At 36.5% G+C, this 21,351-nt stretch overlaps 1 protein-coding gene across 1 annotated transcript in view; it reads right to left on the bottom strand.

Moving 5' to 3' along the window:
• Nucleotides 1-3,188: 3,188 nt before the first annotated feature.
• Nucleotides 3,189-21,351, bottom strand: part of LOC140144090 (alpha-N-acetylneuraminide alpha-2,8-sialyltransferase-like) — a 32,571-nt gene continuing 14,408 nt past the window's right edge. The window contains exons 3-7 of the mRNA XM_072165926.1: nucleotides 16,186-16,513; nucleotides 10,928-11,033; nucleotides 10,553-10,665; nucleotides 7,629-7,715; nucleotides 3,189-4,506 (exon numbers count right to left, since the gene is read on the bottom strand). Coding sequence (XP_072022027.1) covers nucleotides 4,023-4,506; nucleotides 7,629-7,715; nucleotides 10,553-10,665; nucleotides 10,928-11,033; nucleotides 16,186-16,513 — 1,118 coding nt within the window. The 3' untranslated portion in view covers nucleotides 3,189-4,022. The remainder of the gene's footprint in view (nucleotides 4,507-7,628; nucleotides 7,716-10,552; nucleotides 10,666-10,927; nucleotides 11,034-16,185; nucleotides 16,514-21,351) is intronic.

Here is a 21,351-nt window from a genome sequence, read left to right as displayed (position 1 = left end):
GAGATAAAACAAAATCATCATGGATGCAGGTGCGAATATCAAACGCAATAGAGGAATGAACTGGCAAGAGAAGGAGACATTAGCTTGTCACTGACCATTTCCGGTTAGTTATGACCGGTAATAGCTCGGATATAAACACGTCGGACATAGAGCTATTGCCGACTCGTCGTGTTCACACAGTCGGACTATTACCGGACTTAAATTACGTCGGTAATAGTATCGGATATAAGTGGCAGTGTGAATGAGCGTCGGATATTAAAAAATTACTATATCCGACGTAATGTGCTTTAAATCCGACAATTTAAGGCTGAAGATGACCAGAGTTAAGAGCTGTTAAGACCGATCGAAACGTTACGTCCGGTAATAGTAATTACGTGTGGACACGCAGCACTATTGGGCTGTCGGATATAATTGTGAGTAGGCCTATATATCACTCGCGGAAAATTTTAAGCAGAGTAATTTATGGCTGCAGCTGCAAATATTAATATAAACTAGCGGGATGCAGGCCTTGCCGTTTAGATTTTAAAGGCGAGTGGTTAATCACTCGCTATCATGATTGTAGGCGAGTGGTCGAATTTTCACTTATTTAGGAAATAATCAAGTAGAGTTTCTGTCTTGACACGGTATTTATGTACATTTATGTTGAAATGCGCGCGAAGCGCGCTAACATTTTTCACTTTCTACGCTTGGAGGGAGTACAGCATCGATTAAATACTGAAATGGCTGATTCAGTGGCTGATTTTGGGAGATTCGCAGCGAGTGATATTTAGTGTCTATGGCGAGTGGAAAATCGCTCACTAAAAAAAATCGAGTTTGGGCGAGCGGCGGCGAGCGAGAGCGATCGCTCGCCTCAAACGGCAAGGCCTGGGGATGCGATTATTTTTTCGGACGTCACCGTTAGATGAGTAAATGGGAGCGTTCACTATAACAGGAAGAATTACTGAACAGGTAGAATCATTGAAAATGAACATTAAAATCTGTTCTTTCTTACATTTCCTTATAGCTTCTTTTTTTTTATTTGCTGCTTGTGATTTCCGTTTCCATAGAGGGGTCAATTGGAATGACAAGGAAACATTGGCTATACTCAAAATTTGGAGAGACACGGAAAGTATTTCTGGGATAAAAAAAGCTTTGGGAGGAGATAGCCACGCTATTACATGACAAGGGGGGGGGTACGGTATCCGGTTGGGGGAGCAGATACCTGTAGTGATAAAGGCACTGAAAACTCTCCATCGCACCCTCCATGATCGGGTGAAAAATTCAGGCGCAGGAGCAATTGACCATCCTTATTGGGATAACCTACACGAGTTTCTGGGGGGGTGCAGTATGGCCCTGGATGTAGATGGAGATGAAATTTATTAAGCCATAAGCATGATAACAGAAAGGCATGCAATTGCATTTTATAAGATGATTAGGGGGTCCAAATATATACGGAAAGAAAAATAGGGGTGTCATAAAATATTTTGATGACCAAAATGTAGGAGTCACAACACAGCATGACTACAGATAGTGTGTTTATTTTATTCAAAAGACTGATGCCTGTTTTGGTTGTTTTTTTTGGGGGTGTAAACGGTGGGGGGGTCATAAAATATTTGCTGCCGAAATGGGGGAGGTCGCAATTTTATTGAAGCCGACTTTTGTAAATTTGGGACCCCCCAAGAAAAAAATAGCATGATGATGGGAGTCAGTGTAATTTTTTTATTTTTGTCATTTTTCAAAGATGTCCACCATAGTAGGGCCTACATGTATAAAATGCGATATAGAGCTAAGTCTACTGTAAAATGGGACTACTTTGTCAAACTAAAATAATAATAATAATAATAATAATAATAATAATAATAATAATAATAATAATAATAATAATAATAATAATAACAATAACAATAATAATAATAATAATAATAATAATAATAATAATAATAATAGAACCTACATAAATACAAAATTATTGGTCTTAATTTTGGAACTTTTGAATTTGCATTTTTCTTACATGACATACCTACAGCATTGTCTGTAATTTGTTCTAAAGAGGGGCGTTTATTGAAAGTGAATTTTCAGTGAAAACATTTAAAATCGGGTTAAATTTTCTGATGATGCTCATGTAGAAATAAGGGATTTATGACCGGTAATAGGCTTTAACGGACATAACACGTCGGGCATACGCTGGCGAATTAATTACCATATAGCAATAGGTGAAAACAATTTTGAACATTTCGCGCTGTACTACAAGCAGGTTGCACTCATCACCTGTATGTCTGCAATCACAGATTGAATACAATACCGGTCTTTTCAAAGATACTAATCTTACAGGTGCAACTAATCAGCATGATTCACCTATTGCTATGGTAGTTAATCCGATTATTACGTAACTTCGCCAGCGTATAGCGCTAATGCCGACAAATGTGGACGCACTAAGGGATTAGCGGAAATATTTAATTCGATCGGACATAAGCCTAGATAAAATATTACCGGTAATAAGTGCATGTGTGAACACAGCTAATGATTCAGTCTGATGATGAGTAACCTATAGGTATAATCACAGCTTTACACAATGACTAATTTACTTAGGCACAAAAGACCGTGTTCATGTACCGTTACTCAGGCAAACGTTATACCTTTCCAACAAGGAAAGAGATACGAAAAGCGAACGTCTAGTGGTGCCAGTATAATTATGCAATAAATGCAAAAAGCAGCAACTTTACTGAGGGCGTTTCTTTTATATATGCTTCTAGACGGGTTTTTACGGTACTCCTTGCGCTTGGAAACTCTTCAAAATCGTCTCTGCACTTCTCCATAGCTTCGTGTCTACCAGTGATTCTTTACTATGAATGCAGGCTGAAGTGTGGAATACTGTGGATACTTTTACCAGGTCTAACCTAACCTACACTGTCAACAATCTATAGCCATTCTGCCACACAATCTACTTAATAGTAATCTCAATACTACAATTTAAATACACAAGCTTATTTCACCCACCTAAATTATTCAAGTCAATAATATTACTCTCAACCAATAAATATTGATTAGAACATTTATATATAGTATGAATGAAGAAATAGGAAAGGAAAAATTAAACATTTCCATGATTTTCAACATATCATTCTCAAAAGGTATTTGTAGTGAAATAGAGATTTGAAAAATGTATAAACGCCTACTTTCCTTTAGAATCATGTAACTTCTGAACAGAATTTGCTCTCTTTATGATCTAAAAATCTTAGATAAGATAAAACTACTATAATTACAAATATGCAAACAATCGGTAAAAAATGAAAAGTCGTCGGTACCAATCATTTTGATACACCCTGCACGTGGATAGTTCTAGGTTTATCTCTAGGGCGGTCTAATTTAGTAGGCGTACGATGTGGTCTTTTGATGTCAACATCTTCTATTATTATACTTCCAATCTCAAATAATCTTTAATGAATTATTTAAAAAAAACACACATTTCTGACCTTGAGCACCAGTAGCATTTTCTAATGCTTTGTCCGGAACATTAAACAAAACCAATCAATGTTTTGAGTCTATTGCATTCTACAATGCTAACTGTTGAATTAATTTCTTTATCATCGTATTCCTGAGTCTCTTCAAGTTTCCCAATTGTTCCCCAATCGTTCATTAATCGTATCTAACATACCAAGCTGATGCATGATCCTATATGAGGCCGGTCTAGCGTCGGCCTAGTATCGTTACCGTTGTTTGGCTGTAATAATCTATCGAATTCCGCTACTTCTTCCATGCATTCTGACGATGAGATGCGGCGACATTTCCCTCCCAGGATTTCTGGTGTATTCACTGATTTTACCTTGCTTTGATTTTTACTTCGACATCGTTACGTCCTGTTTCTCGTCATTTCGAACCAGGTTGTAATTAAATTATTGACTGCATAAATGATATTTTGGCTAAATCAGCGGATAAATTCTCGTTTGCCATTTTGTGACATGCGCAGAACCATCGACATCAAACATTATTTGACATGGGTGATGAACTCACTCTTTAATGAAAGCCCGAATGACACTTAGCTTCTAGGCCATTATTTTTGTGCGATTATCCTTGGAGCAATCGTTAATATGAAGTTTCAACATACCGAACTGATGCATAGTTAGTAATAGTCTTATTTCGTCACTGGTTTTGTGAATCTTTTGGTTTAGAGTAACGCCGTCATAATAATGGGCAGGAACAGTTCGACCTTCCAATGATGTATGAAAAGGCCAGTACCCAAACAGGTGGACCTCTGAGCATAAATCCAGGGCACAGTTTAGGAAGTAGAACCCAGAAGTCTGAACACGATTAACTCCGTATTTTTTCCATAATGTGTTAAGCTTTTTGAAATGGCCCATGTTCCCTCTGACTAGTGTTAGTTTTGAATGATTTACTAGTTTAATAGTATCAATAACTCTTCTAATGTCGTCACTATTTCGCGATGACGTCCATACGAGCCCTTCTTGTTCTACAAGCTTCGATTGCGAGAATTTAACACGATCAGAAGCATTTTGCAATCTACCGTACCTAATTGAGAAAACACGAGAAACATATGAATATTAATATAAATAAAGAGGCTTATAGTCGAGTCAACAATTTGATTGTGATAAACCAGCAAGTTAAAAAAAAACGACTGAAAAAGAAGAATAAACAGATGCACCGCGGGACTATATTTACACGAAACAAAACGCTATTGTTCTATGATATTTTTCGCTGGGTACAAAATATATCTAAAACCATGCTAAATCTTATTTACTGTCCAAAGTGTCATATTTTAATAACTCATGAATTCAAAAAGTTACACCAATCTTAGAGTCAATCCGATTGTTTGATAATAAACAAACATTCTTGCTTCATTTCACGCGGTATTTTATAGCCAAATTTAGTGGCAATTTATAGCTAATCATACTGATATCCATAATCTTTCGACACTGCTACAGCCATACATGGCTGTCACTGGCGCACTACTTTTTGGGATTAACTTTCAAATATACCCTAGCATTTTCCTAGATACCCTACATACAAATTATGGATCACATTCGCCAAAAAAATCAAGTTTTTCACAATTCTTTTATTCTTTTCGGACCACAGCATGCATTCATATTAATAAATACTCCACTTTCACACGTCGTTATATCGGGATGTCCCCGTGGCGAAGCTGTTAAGGCCATGGACTTCTAATCCATTTATGAATTTTTTCTCAAGTTCGAAACTTCCCACCACTTTTTTAAACGTTTTATTAACCAATTTATTGTCATAAATCAAGAATAACACCATTTCGAACATCCATTGCCATTGTGATATTATATTTTTTTCATCAAACAAACATGTTTTTGATTTTTAGGCCTAGGCCTAGGGCCTACTTTCACCATCCAAATGCTTTCACCATGCCTGACTATCATGACATCTTCGTCATTTAAAACACATTGATCAGTTGCTCTGTTCACAGCTCAGACTGAAATTATATTTGGAATAAATATTATAAATTCTCACAAATTAAAATCACAAGCCGCGAAAGATCGCCAACAACTGCTGCTGAATATTGATATCCATCTAGATTTCCCCACAGGGCTATAAAGAACCACAAACCGCGAAATTTGGATATCTAACAAGCTTAAACTATAAATTATCTCCCGATAGAGGGCAGGGCTTGATGAAAACCACAAACCACGAAAGATCGCCGACAACCCCCGCTTAATAGGAATATCCAACTAGGTTGCCCCGAAGGGCTACAAAGAACCACAAACCGCGAAATTCGGGTAGCCAAGTAGATTGCCCCGCAGGGCTACGAAGAACCACAAACATTAAAACACGATTATCTTGCCTAGTCGGGGCATTTAGTTTAGGGCTACAAAGAATCACACACCACAAAATATGGATATCCAACAAGATTAAACTATAAATTAGGTCCCGATGGAGGGCAGGGCTTGATAAGGGAATTAAAATCACAAACCGCGAAAGATCGCCGACAACCGCCGCTAAATAGGATATCCAACTATATTGCCCCGCAGGCCTACAAAGAACCACATACCGCGAAATTTGGATATCCAACTAGATTGCCCGCAGGCCTACCGATTATAAAGAATCACAAACCGCGAAATATGGATATCCAACAAATTAAGACCACAAACCGCGAAAGATCGCCAACAACTGCCGCTCAATATTGATATCCAACTAGATTGCCCCGCAGGGCTATAAAGAACCACAAACCGCGAAATTTGGATATGCAACTAGGGCTACAAAGAACCACAAACCACGAAATATGGATATCTAACAAGCTTAAACTATAAATTATCTCCCGATAGAGGGCAGGGCTTGATGAAAACCACAAACCACGAAAGATCGCCGACAACCCCCGCTTAATAGGAATATCCAACTAGGTTGCCCCTGAAGGCTACAAAGAACCACAAACCGCGAAATTCGGGTAGCCAAGTAGATTGCCCCGCAGGGCTACGAAGAACCACAAACATTAAAACACGATTATCTTGCCTAGTCGGGGCATTTAGTACAGGCTTAAATATATGCGCATTTACCAGTTCCGGCTTGAAGTAGACCTAAATCGGACTTACTCTCTGTGTCTCTCTGGCATTGTCAATATTGGGTGTGTGTTGTTCATATTTATAATTTCTTTATATATTTACGTTGCCTTGAATAATTAGAGTATACTAGTTTTAAAATGTATATTGATCATTGTATACGCCTCTTAACATTACAGTCACGCGTGACGAGCAAGTTTTAAAAACAAACGACTGATAAAGTTTTGTTTAATTAGGGCCTATTTATTGTCATGAATCAAGAATAGCAACTTCAAACATCTATTTTTCGTTTTATGGATCTCTTCGTAACCTGATGACTTTCCAAGCTTGGAGCTGCTTGGCTACATTCATAAAAAGAAAAGAAATCTACCAAAAAAACGTTGACAACATAAAGAAATCAGCAAGTTTAAAAAAACCCACCTCGGCTCACTTTTTTTAAACTTGGTCCCATTTTGAACACCAACAGCAAATCAGTGTTTTTATTTTATTTCAACTGAATACAGCGTTTCCAACAAGATTACAAGCCTACTTGTTATTCGTTTAATTCAATCATTAATCATGATTATTATAAATAATAGGATATTGGCTTACCATGCACGAACAAGATAATAACCTTTCAGGTCGTTCCAGAAAGCTTACAAATTAATATCGCATCTGCACATTAAAGATACATAACACTTCTGTATACGTTTAAATCAGTACCTTTTACAAATGGGACCAAGCTTCAAAAAGTGAGCCGATGTGGGTTTTTTTAAACTTGCTGATTTCTTTACGTTGTTAACGTTTTTTTTTGGTAGATATCTATAGATACATTGTACATTGAATTATATTTGCAATGAAAAAAAAAAGTTGTCGGTCAGCTAGACAACCCTGTGCAAATCTCCCAACAAACACATAAATATTTGTTTATGAGCTAATACGAGTTGAAAGTGCTCATTAATAGCTTATTTTTGCTAATGTATTGCTGAGATTTTTTTAAACAGCATGGATGTAAATTTATCCATCCCATTGGAAAAACTGCAATACCTGTTGATATCTAATTAATCCGTACAACTTCAGTCAGACATTTTAGAGAAATTTTATATTTGTAACGGTTATGTAAAGAAAGCTTACCTTCTCAATATTGATGGATTCAGTGTCGTCACGTTAGTTTTGTAGCCAACATCTTCTTCAAATCCTTTTATTTGAGCCAAATTGAATCTACGATTGCATTAATCCAAGGGAGAATATATATTTCAGTCAAGTACGAGTATGAATGGAACGGACGGGAAGGAAAGCGGGAGGGGTGGAGAGAGGAGAGAGAGAGAGAGGAGAGGAGAGGAGAGGAGAGGAGAGGAGAGAGAGGAGAGGAGAGGAGAGGAGAGGAGAGGAGAGAGAGGAGAGGAGAGGAGAGGAGAGGAGAGGAGAGGAGAGAGAGGAGAGGAGAGGAGAGGAGAGGGAGAGGAGAGGAGGAGGAGAGGAGAGGAGGGGGAGAGGAGGGGAGGAGGAGAGGAGAGGAGAGGGGAGGGGAGAGGAGGGGAGGAGGGAAGAGGAGGAGAGCAGAGGAGAGGAGAGGGGAAGGGAGGAGTGGAGAGGAGGAGAGGAGAGGAGAGGGAGAGAGAGAGGAGAGGAGAGGAGAGGAGAGAGAGGAGAGAGAGGAGAGGAGAGGAGAGGAGAGGAGAGGAGAGGAGAGGAGAGGAGAGGAGAGAGGGAGAGGAGAGGAGAGGAGAGGGGAGGGGAGGAGAGAGGGGATGTAATGAGATGGGAGGAGAGAAGAGAAGAGAGGGGAAGAGGAGAGGAGCGTGCATGACATATGAAAGCAATGTATTTAAATGTTGATAGCACGCACCCACTCCGTGAACTCACCCCTACACAGGAGATGGTGCTCCTCCAACTTCTAGAGTTGCCAGTTCAATATCACACAACATTTCAAAACAGCAACAATGCTGATGAAGTCAACCGATTGTTGATGAAACGTTCAGAAAAACGTAAGTTTTGAACTGATCTTTATCATATAAAATTCTTAATGTCAGTTCAAACACCGCTGCACCCGGTCAAGTAAGCCAGAAGATCATATTCAAGATAATTTATAGATCTTCATACATCAAAAGAATGCTACAAAGTACTCATTCATACCCATATCTCCTATAGACGGAATAACATCCAATAAGGATTGAAAATCGTTTAATAAATAGCAACTAGTCGGCAGAGTGCTACACTACCGTAAGTGACATTTTTGGCCATTTTGAATTGTTGACGAATTATAGAAGGCCATAAAAGCACACATTTTAACATAGGTTTTAAGTTTTAAAATTGCGAATTATTTTTTTAATTGATAAAATAAAATATCGTAAGTGGAATACGATTTAATTAATCCCTGCAACACTATCGTATGAGGCACTAACGATAGTCCAGTGTTTTTATTCTTATAGATTCAGTAATAAATCTTGAGAGATAACATTAACACAAAAGGTGTCTTGCTATTGAAAATATTAAATTTTAAAAGTTGTTAAGTAACATAAAATGACAGTTTGAGCCGATATTACACATACCCTAATTTAGCAGTCAATGCTACACTATCGCATGTGGCACATACTGTAGTGTGTGCACTCTACACTCATTTCTATTTGAGTGCAACACTATCGTTTGTGGCACTTACGACATCTTCATCAGTAAATCATTCATCTATGTATTTAAATATTAAAATAATTTTAGAACCATTTATATAGTTTATAAACATCTCAAAAAAGTAACTAGCTCACTTTAAATAATGCCATTATTCAAAAACGGGTGATTGTATTTCAAATCTGTAAAATGCATTGGAAGCCGAATTTATTTCTGTGTACTTTGACACCTCATTTATATATATATTGCCGCCCATTTTTGAAAAAAAGTGCCATTATTTAAGGGGTTAGTTACTTTTTTTTGGATATGTTTATTATTACAATTAAATTGCTTTACATTCCCATGTAATTTTATGGCTACTTGGAAACACAAGGCTACACAAAACACATAATATGCTCCTCCTGTAATTGTCCAAACTGCACATACGATAGCGAGCACTCTGCCAATGAACCATCATGCAGTTATTGTTAACTACATGTATGCACACAACACAGGGGCACTCACAATAGGCAATTGAACCCTACTGGTAGCGCTGTATCGTGGCTATTGGGGATGAACTAGTTAGTATCATAATTATATCAAAAAGTATAAAAGCTATGATTTTAGTACTTTCTCTCTGTTTCAATTACTTATTCTTTTCCAAATATCTGAATCTTCAACCCGGTACAAGCTTTAATAACGGGGGAACATACATTTTTATTAAAAAGAAATCCTATCATCTATCCAAACTCACCGTGTTATTCCAATGCACATTTTACTTCACCGGGCAGCCATTTTTTTTTATTGTATTTTAAAGATTGGCGTCATAAAACCGCCATAGGTACAAATTTAGTACTTTCTGTCAATCAATTATGGCTTATTCTCTACATGTCAATCTTTAAATAATTGGCATAGTCCTTATAATAACGGTACTCCGCCTTGATGAGTAAATGACAGCAAACAGCTGCAAACCAGTGAAAAATATCCCAAAACTTGTCAGTGGGGCCCCGTTCGTACATGTCAATAGAGTCGTTATCGATTGGATTAGTCGTCCGTAGCGGACAATTCGGTCGCTCATTGGATCAATATTATCAGGTGGTAATAAATTTGCATTGGACAATAGATTACTATATAATGGTTTAGTACTGCATATATCGGTTTAATCTTCAATAAGCGGGTTTATGGCTGGAAAGGTCACGGTGAATTCGCCGCGGACGTAAGTGCACTATGCTATAATTCTCCACTTGGAAAGTTGAGCCTTAATAGAGATAGGAAGGAGCATGAGAGAAGACGAGACGAGAAAGAGGAGAGGAAAGGAGAAGAGAGCAGAAGAGAGCAGAGGAATGGAGAAAAGATGAGAGGTGAGGAATGGAGAAGAGAGGAGAGGATTCAAGTGGAGAGGAGTGACGTGAATGACAGCTAGGAAACAACACAGTTGAAGAAACACGCCATACCTTATAACGAAGTCCTTGTCATCAATAACTCTACCACATTGTGATCCTAATAGTATTCCGCTACTGCCGACAACACTGCATGATTTGTAAGGTGGCTTTGGGAATAAGTTAGTCTGTATCAAAGATATGGAAATTGAAAAAAAAAGTATGCACTGACTTGAATTGAAGATGATTATTTGCTTGTTTGTTTGGTTTGGTTCTGTCTAAACTAACAATGTTACAGATTAAAATAAATCAAATAATAAATTTGTCACAACTAGAGTCGCCTATAAATGTAGCTTAATTATGTGAATAATGTAGCTTTGACTTAAGAGAAACGTCGCCATTTGGCAAGAGCGACTTAGCTATCGTATCTATGTCAAATATTACCCTTACCTTGTGGTAGCCTATGCCTCCAGATTTGTCGTTCTTTTTAAGATGTTTTTGCGTTAACATCAGTTCATCATAAACGGTTGTTCTTGTTTCCTTTGTCAGAAAGAATCTATATATGAAAAATGAAAAGAAAAAAAAAACACAGTATGTTTCCACCGTTGTTGTTAAGATACGATCTAGACATGGTATTGTTTTCAATTGATGCCTTTCCTGTTTCACAGTTGAGAATGTAAAATGTTGTTATTAGTTTTATTGATTTATGAATAATTATGTTTGCACGTGACAACGATATATTTTGATGACTTATTATTTATTCAACCATTATTAATATGGAATAATGCTCGCGATTTCCAATACGACGCACTGTCAGTGGTTACTACTGTTAGCCCAAAATTCTTCCACACCGCCGTTCTATCCATCATTGGATTTTTACGAGAGTGCGATTTATTATTAGTATTATTATTAAAGCACATTTCTATAGCGCTCTACAAATAACACAGCGCTTTTGCTCCAAAACAAAATACACAAGATAAATAAAAACAACAACAAGAAATTACTCATTTGGAAAAAAGGTACGTCTTCAGAAGACGTTTAAAAGCAGCCACAGATTCCGCTTCTCTGACATAAACAGGAAGCCTGTTCCAGTGCTGGGGCCCGAAAACGGTGAAACAACAATCCCCGGCTCTTTTACTGGAGCGAACTGTATAGAGCCTTGTTTTGTCAGATGATGAGCGGAGCCTACGACTGCTTCTAGATGAATCTGGATGATTAAAAACGTGACAAGATCTTGTAAATATGCCGGAGCAGTACCTGATATGCAGTTGTAAATGTGAAACATGATTTTGAAGTTAATTCTTTCTTTCACCGGGAGCCAATGGAGGCTATTCAACAAATCGGCAGAGCACCTGTCTCATCCACATGCAAAGATCAGCCTGGCTGCCTTATTTTGGAGACGCTGCAGCCGTTTTAGGTCCATTTCACGGGCACAATACATGAGATAGTTGGCATAATATATGCGAGACAAGGCAAGTGCTCTGACGGCATGATGACACGCATCCTGACTGAGAAAACGTCGTATGCGCCATAAGTTACGGATGTGAAAGTTGAGAGTTTTATAGAGATTGCTAATATGGGAAGACATATTAAGAGCTCCATCAAAAACAACACTTAAGTTCTTAACATTGACAGATGGTTTGATTGAGTGGTTGCCCAAACTCAGCTCAATGACGGGAAGCTTATTGAGATCTCTACTGATGGCAATGATGAAACATTCCGTTTTTTCCTGATTGAGCTGCAGCTTGTTATTAACCATCCAAGAGTTAATATCAGAAATACAAGCAGACATGTTAATGAGCACACGCTCACCACTGACTTTGGGTTCAAAGGCAGCATAAAGCTGTATATCGTCCGCATAACAATGAAAGCATATGTTGTAACGACGAATGATTTCACCAACGGGAATGGTATACATGATGAAACACTGAGGGCCAATGATGGAACCCTGGGGTAATGAGTAAGTGAGCGTATGTTCACTAGACATGTCGTTGTTAATTACCACTCTGACGTTGCGTTAATTAAAATATGACCTATACCAGGAATGGACTTTGCCATCGATATTGAAATCTGATTTGAGTCTATTCAACAACAACAATGATGTTGAATGTTTGGTGTGATAAATAGACAAAATGGATCTACTATAATTATACATAATTGCAGTGTACAATCGCGTGTAACATCACCATATTGACATTTAAATACACAATGGTATCTGTTCCTGTGTTGATTTCGTATATAAGATACCATACAGGCTCCAAATATTCAACTTAGGATATTTGGTGTAACGTGCTTTTGTTATTTAATCTATTATATAACTAGAAAAAATCAGTTTTAGTGAAATTGGAATATTGTAACCCCCCTGTACATGCCCTCTGAAAGTTTGACAATAAGGTTGCCGAATTCGGCACTCTTGCAATGTGAAAAATGCATTATACAGTCATTAAACATAATAGTATGAGCGAGAATTACAAACACAATGACATAAAGTTGAAAACAAATTATTTTGATGATTTGGACTCACTCAAGAGGCTTATCTCTACTTGTCAGGGTTGTGATTTTTCTTTTTTTTCACCCAAATTTTATTCCAGATTTTTGCTCCCAACTTCAAGATTTGATCAAATAGTCTGGGTTTTGGTAAAGATTCAAGATTCAAGAAACATTTATTTCACAACTTCAAAAATACATAGTATAAATGACAAATTACATAATTTTCATACAAATTACATACAGAGCAAAGTAGTGTAGTATAGTCAAATGCGATCACGTTAGAACAAACAACCTATTAAAAGGCAAGAGACATGACAGAAGTGGGCCTGAGACAAGAGGGGCATAAAGTTGTGGGGCAACACGCGTGGAGTAAACGTAACTCACCCTTTAAAAAAGTGAATAATTGCATGATATAGTGGCATCTGCTTTTGCTGTGACATTTTTAATACAGTGTCAGATTATGTTTCTGCAGATATTTGTTGTTGTCTTTTAGAAGTCTAAACATGTTGCTGGTTTTTGGTAAAGACATAGCGAACTTCTTCACTCTTAAGGTATTGTTCCTTTTCTGCAGTACTCAGTGTATCGAACTCCTTGTTCCTTCTTTAATCAATAGCGACATTTTATAGCGATTTCTTTTTTCTGCAGTCCTTCTTTCACAAGTGCTTCTTGCTTTATCTTGTTCCATTCCCTTATTATCTCTGGTATAGTGCTGTGTGCCACTTTAGTATTATCTTGGAATGACCCACTAGGCTTTCCTTCAATCAAATCTGGTGATTTGCATTTAACGTGTTATGATAATGTGCTTTGCACCCACTCCCCCACGGCTTAATTCATAGTTAATGACCCCACACTTCTCTCAGCTGGGATATTATTGACTGGTGCTTGATCAAGTTCCTCCTTGTTCGGGTTTGATAGAGAATGCTCACTCTTTTCTGCGACACCAAAAATACCACCATTCTGGTGTGGAAAGCCAGCAGCTATAAACTGTTGGAGCATAATTTGCAGAACCTTGTCAACTTTAGTCCGGGGGTGGGGGCACTTCAAAATATTTTGGTGGGTATGTTTTGAGGTCTTTGGGAGCTGACCGCGTACCGTTAAAAGGGGGTCTTTTGGAGCGGCGAACAAGTAAAATTGTGACTTTTTGAGTTGCAAACAGTCCAAATCAAGGTCTGTCTTGGCTTTCTGTTAATCGCAGGTATTTTGGAGATCTATTTTGGTCAAATATAGGGGGTCTTTCGGAGCTGACGAATCCAAAAAGGGGACATTCCGGGGGAGCATACCCGTACGGTCACCCCCCCTCCCCCCTTGGGTCCCATATGCCACCACTGCTTGCTGAATTACGTGGCATATATCTTCATCATATGCCATCATGAGAAATCGATCACGAGATATGAACATGAATGCTGGATTATTGGTATCTAGGAGGCATTTGGGATCTGTGAATTGCAAATCATCATACAGTTGATGGAAAGCAGGAATGAGCTTTGACCAGTATCGGATGCAGTTGTTAGAGTAACGAAAGGCTTGATGAGATGAAGATACGTTGAGATTGACAATAATGACAAAACAAAAGTTATGAGGTTTTACCTTGAAGTTCGCTATGCTAGAGATACAGCGTTATCTTTACCAAAAACCAGCAACATGTTTAGACTTCTAAAAGGCTGCAAAATTATCTGCAGAAACATATGCTCTACACTGTATTTAAACAATGTCACAGCAAAACCAGATGCCACTATGCAAGACTTTAATTCAGCTATTGATGTAATTCTTCACTTGCAATCATGAAATCAGGAATAAAATCCTAAAATTTGGGTGAAAAAAAGGAAAAATCGCAACCCTGACAAGTAGAAAAGTAGAAATGATCCTCTTGAGTCAGTCTAATTCACCAAAATATTTTGTTTTCCACTGTATGTCATTGTGTGTGTAAATCTTGCTCATACTATTATGTTTAATAACTGTATCATGCATTTTTCACATTGCAAGGTTGTCAAACTTTTAGAGGGCATGTACAGGGGGGTTACAATATTCGAATTTCACTGAAATTGTTTTTTTTTCTAGTTTATATTGGTTGTCGCCATATTTTGAACCTGGGGTTTAATTCTTTGCACCAGCGTGTCCCAAAAAAAGGTTACATGTAGATTTTTGAAAATAATCTAAGTAAATGTTAACAATTATAAACACCCTTTTCATGACATAATCTATGTACCCTCTACTAGTACCCCTGTGAATGTCAAGTTCACAACCTATGTACTTAATCCGTATTCCACGCATTCCTGAGCAAGCTCTTTACGTGACATAATGCAACACGAGGTTCAATATACCACCGTGCATTTGGCGGGGCATTTGAGTAGGCAGATGCAGTATATTATTCTGATAAACAAAAAATGAAACTTGTTCAGTTTTATTTCAAGAGTTCAGCCAGAAATGTAAAAACAAAGAGCAGCGGTTTCAAGTCAACAAAATCCAAACACGGCCTAAATGCAGAAGATTGTTATTCATTTCACTATGCTGATGACACGAGATACAGCGTGCAGAACTGCGTTCACCAAAAACGTGTTCTTCTCTGACCACCTCCTTTATTTGTAACCACCAAGAGTCAAGAAGTTCTAAAACTGATTTATTTTCAGTGTACAATATTTTATTTTTCAATATGTTTCTTTTGTTCAATAAGTTCAACAATGAAAAATAAGAGAAACATAAAAGGTAATAAAGAAAACATCTGAAAAAAAGTCGTGCTTGTGTTCAACTTTCGTTGTGCGATATTTTGATGGTTAGCCACTCTTGACACCCCTGTCATCTTGCGCTCATAAGTTAAAGTTTCTTTTAAGATACGAAACTGAAACTTAACACACAGTTACAAGAAGGATCAATAAATAATTACTGAAAAAATGACATTGTTTTGTAGTACCATCACAAAATGCGGTTCATTTTCTACATGTAACCTTTTTATGGGACACCTTGTATTATCACACCCCCTACTAGCAATGTGCATCGTAATGTGAATCGACCGAATTGTTTTCCTTGTCTTTCAAAGACAATTATTCAACCATGGAATAAGTTATGGTCACAAATTTGGTGTAATTTTTGACAGGAAAGAACAATATTTGTATTGATATGAACAATATGGAAATAGATTTCAAATATTTCTGATATAAAGCCGTTTTGGAAACTGTTTTTGAAGAGTTAAGGAATAACATTAGAGAAGTGACATGGTGTACCTAAATAACCAAGTGTTGTTAACATCACGTTTCCATGGCTTAGCAAATATACTGGACACATATGCAGTGAAATTGTCAGTTCCATTCCCGACTTCAAAATCAGGCATTTTTCGAACAAGATCATTCATTTTTTTCATCATCGCTTTTGCCGCTATGTGAATTAACGTATCCGAAGATGCAGAGGTCACAGCCTGAGAATGCTGTGCATTCATGAACACACTTTGCGCAGTAGAATTCGAAAGATTCCCATTAGTTTCCAATGTGTTGTTGATATATGTTCGATTGGTCTTGGAGGGTGCTCCTAATGACTTCACAGGTAATCTAGAAGCTTTGATAAAATATATAAACATTTCACAAAACGTGATAATAACTGAACACCTATGCAGTATTTTTTAAACTGAAAAACTTAAACTAAAAAACACCTAGTTGCCATGTTGACCCTTTGAATAAAACAAGATGCAGATTCAAAAGATACACTTAAACTGTGGATTTTGTTGGACATCACATGAACCGTGAACAGTCATGTAGAGAATTATTCAAAAGGTCATCATGGCAACATTGTTTGGCTATTTTAAAAGAGTAGTATTGCGTTACAGTCAAAGAAAATCAAAAACAGTTGGCAGACTTCAAAACATAGAATTTCTTCTTACTTTATATCAGGATGCTACTTTGGTCAAAGCCTACAAAAATCAAAATTATTCCATCACTGCACCTTAGTAACGGCCCAAAACATCAAATGACAGGTTTTGGACTATAACGGCACTTTTACAAGGCTAAAACAATAACAAGTTTCAGGCATTTGGAATTTATTTTGGAAGATACCTTCTCCAAATTCGAACCACCAGCATCCATGATTCGATGTAGAGAGTCTTTTCTATTCAGAGGAAATATTGCAATTACACACCTTATTTCCTTTTAACAATAACCAATGACACTAGCACATATCAGAGAAGATGTAAGAAAAGGAGGGAGAACAGAATTATATCCTTGAGATAATCCCGTAGGTAATCATATTCATAGGCCTTTATTCTCAAGCAGTTACACATCTACTTGAAAGTAGCCTTTGATCATGTTGATGTGATGTGTGTTGCCGACCACGGTTGATTAATATTTACTCCAGAATTGAAAATATTTACAATGTTTCTATAGAAAATTCCTTGAAAGTATGACACGTGTGTGTTTGTTGTTTGTTTGTATCTTCTTTATACTGGGTCCATATTCAGGGGAAAATTTAAGTATTCCCCTGTTCTTACATATGTGTTAAGTACTCTATTGAATAACAAAATATTGTAGTCGTCAAAGAAGGTAGTATCATCTCATTTAACTGATGTACAAGCAGTTTTGAAAAGATTGCTGTTGAGTGAGATATTTGAACATGTTGAACGAGAAATAAGATAGCAAAAGAATACCTTTGAGCCAGAACAAGATGCGATGGCTTAGTGGACAGATCGACGGTCTGTAGTGCGAAAGGTTGATAATTTGAATCCCATGTTATCCTTATCGATGATTTGGATTTTTTCAGTTCGTTTTTCTTCCTTTTCCCCCTCTCCCTTTTGTCTGTAATAATATAGGCCTAATGAATGTCAGCTTGAAGGCCCACTTTTTGCATGATTTATTTCTTGTTGCTAAATATTTCATATGTAGGCCTACTCCTACATTCGAAAAAAATTGCATTCAAGTTCACTAGCTTTCAATATGAAATAAAGCATAAATCAAAGTTAAGTAATTTTTAAAAGTTCAAGAATATATATCAAATAAAGGAACGTCAACACAGATTTCCACGATTTTTTTAATTGGACCAGACCCATCCCCTATCGACTACATATTTTATGAGCTTTTATGCATACATATCAAATCATGAGATGCACGAATTTCAAACCTAATATTTTGGTATATTTGTAATTTTGTCCAACTTACACCTCGGATTACATCTAATTGGAATCAGCCAAGTTCGTTGTCTAGATAGAGCAACTAACTGTGATGCCTTCCCAGCAAACACAAAACGTTTTCGACATCATTCGCAAAAGGTTGTCAGAAAACGTTTAAATGTCGGGTTATATAAAGGGTATATTAAGAGTATAAAACGGTTTCATAACCTTAAAAAACATTTTTTGATAATCTACTGCTCAGCAAACAAAAATGTTTGACAGAAAACGTTTAAATGTCGGGTTATATAAAGGGTGTAAAACGTTTTGATAACATTTCAAAAACATTCTTGAAAACTTGATACAAAACATTCTAAACAGAATGTTATTTTGGGGTTGATAAAATATTTTGCGAAAAATGTTTGACCAAAATATTTACAATAACGTTTTAAAAACGTTTTCATAACCTTTATATAACCCGACATTTAAATGTTATTAAAATGTTTTGAAAAAAACATTTTAAGAACATTTCTGTCTTTGCTGGGTTCAAACATTTTAACATAATGTTATTTAAGTATTGACAAAATATTTGGCAAAAGTGTTTGCAAAAATAGTTTACAATAGCATTTTTTGAAAACATTAAAAAATATTGTTGAAGTGTGTTTTCATACAAAACGTTTAAAAACGTTATCATGACCTTTATATAACCCGACATTTTAATGTTATTAGAACGTTTTTACCTCAACCAAAAGCCAAAATATAACTTATTTAAAACGTTTTTAAAACGTTTTTGTGTTTGCTGGGTTACTAAGACATTAAATCCCCCATAGAACACCACAGTTAAGCGGTCAAGATATTAAGTGTTTTCTTTCATTTTATCTTGCTACTTCTGCTTCAAAATTAATGTAACAGAAAACCTTCCTGATATTATTTACTAATATTATAAATATTGTTATAATTTTTGGAATTCAAATTTGCCCGAAATCTTATATTATGGCTTTAATAAAAATATGAAAACTAGGATTTAAAAAAATGAGTTAAAATAAAATCAAAAATCAAAGAGAGGTGCTAGCGGGGTTCGAACCAAGATCGAACTTCCAAATATTTATCACTAAGCCACACCAGTGATTTGATAGATTCGGTAATAATAGCAATGTTATTCCCACTCAGTGGCTCACTCGTGTATTCTATTTCTGGAATGAATTAACACCGTCCAAATAATGTAACACAAACCTTTATACTGACTTTAAAATTAGTCAGTAATAATAGCAATGTTATTCACACTCAGTGGCTCACTCGTGTATTCTATTTCTGGAATGAATTAACACCGTCCAAATAATGTAACACAAACCTTTATACTAACTTTAAAATTAGACAGTAGTCACGCACAAAGATAAACATTACAACATGTTCAATATACGAATAGGAATATACCCCAACCAAAATTCATGAAATTTTCAGGCAAACTAACTTTAGTTATTATATAACATGACACCCATTTTTTATTTAGGCGCTTTTTCTTGCTTGATGATATGAACATTTTTGTGTTCGTGACATGCATTTTTTCTCATTTTCCGAGCATTACGATTGGGTTTTGGAAAGAACCTTCTGTTAAATAATGCCTATTCATCTGACTTCTCAATTTCAAATTTCTAAATCCCTTTCTTCTTGTCTATTGATATTTTGAATAGTGTTTATCTCTCCCTAATATATTATGATACTAAAGCAGTGTATACACGAGGCCCATTACTTAGTGGGTGAGTTATGTGCTCACTGACCATGACGCTGAGCAATTGATCAAAATACAGGAAGCAAAACTGGGGCCATGCAATTCCTGTGTAGTGGTAAATAATTTTCGAAATCATATCAAAATGGCTCATATGTTGTCCTGAAAGCAAAAGATTGCCATCCTCTCCTGTATATCGATACAATTTTCATAAAGAAAAGGCTAAGGAAAACTAAGATCAAAAGGGCTAAACACCAACAACAACATAGGCCTACAAGTGTATTATAATGTAGCATGTGCACACATTATCATGTTGTAGATGGTGAATCAAACTGCATGAAATGAATGCAGTGACCAGCCGGTGTTCACTCATGATGGACGTACTGATCATTATGTATGATGCAAACTCATAGGTGTTGTGCGTTTGGCAATTTGGAAGGGGGTGGGTTCAAAATGACCCCATAAGATTATACGGGGGTCAAAATTTCAAATTGCTCAAATACCCCTTTCAAATAAAATTTACATTATCAGTCTGGTGCTCTATCACTGAGCTATGACAGCATCTAGTGATGAGGGTCTAGTTTTTAGCTTATACAGTGTTTGTCTGTGGTAATGCCGCCTCGTGAAATAAATAAATATAAAATCTCAATTTTTAATTTAAACTTATTTGCTAATTTTCTAACCTATATTTTCTTTAGAGCAGGGACAAATATTTCCCTTTTTATCCAATTAGACCGCTAAATAAGAATCGACTTCTTTTATTACCGATTTAATTCCGCGATTTGTTCCATTAAGCAATATCAAAGATTAATGTCACACATCTCACAACAGATATTTAGTTGGCTTAGTTATCTTGCACAGTGCTTTTTAACCGGGAGGTAACGAGATCGATTCCCACCTCTGCCTGCAATTTTTTTAAGGCTGGGAAATAATAACCCGACATTCGCCGCGATAGCCAATACTGCCCCATAGACGTCAGTACAAAACGTAACAATAGAGACCTTGCGAAATGAAGTTAGAAACCACAAACTTTAACGTCTAGAGGATTATAGAGGATTATGTATTCAAAACCACTCTGCCAGTAAAGCCGCTTGAAGTTAAAGTTAACGCTAAAATCTATAGGGTGCCGTAAATTATGGTGAAAATACGTCATAATTTAGAACAATAGTTTGCAAATTTCCTCATAGACTACATAATTACCACTTATGCATTATCTAGTTAATAGACCAATTATTGGAAATCTAATTTGGTTTGGGTAAAAAGCATTCTACATGTTGCTGAAAATTATTGATTGAATTAGATCAAATAAATTCCAAACGTCACACTTGATATATACTTTTGTGTGTGCTCATGACGTACACCAAATCAGTTTGCGGAACCAAGTTTTTGCTTGAATAATAGCAATTTTATTCCCACTCGGTGGCTCACTCTTGTATTCTATTTCTGGAATGAATTAACACCGTCCAAATAATGTAACACAAACCTTTATGCTGACTTTAAAATTGTTTGAACGTTGGGAGTATTATTTTCAAGGTAAATAACCAACAATAGACAATTGACAATTTGCAGGAAAAA

The sequence above is a fragment of the Amphiura filiformis genome, unplaced genomic scaffold, assembly GCF_039555335.1.
Source record: "Amphiura filiformis unplaced genomic scaffold, Afil_fr2py scaffold_39, whole genome shotgun sequence".
Lineage (NCBI taxonomy): Eukaryota > Metazoa > Echinodermata > Ophiuroidea > Amphilepidida > Amphiuridae > Amphiura > Amphiura filiformis.
The sequence above is the reverse complement of the archived record's forward strand: the minus strand, read 5'-3'. Positions and strand labels throughout refer to the sequence as shown.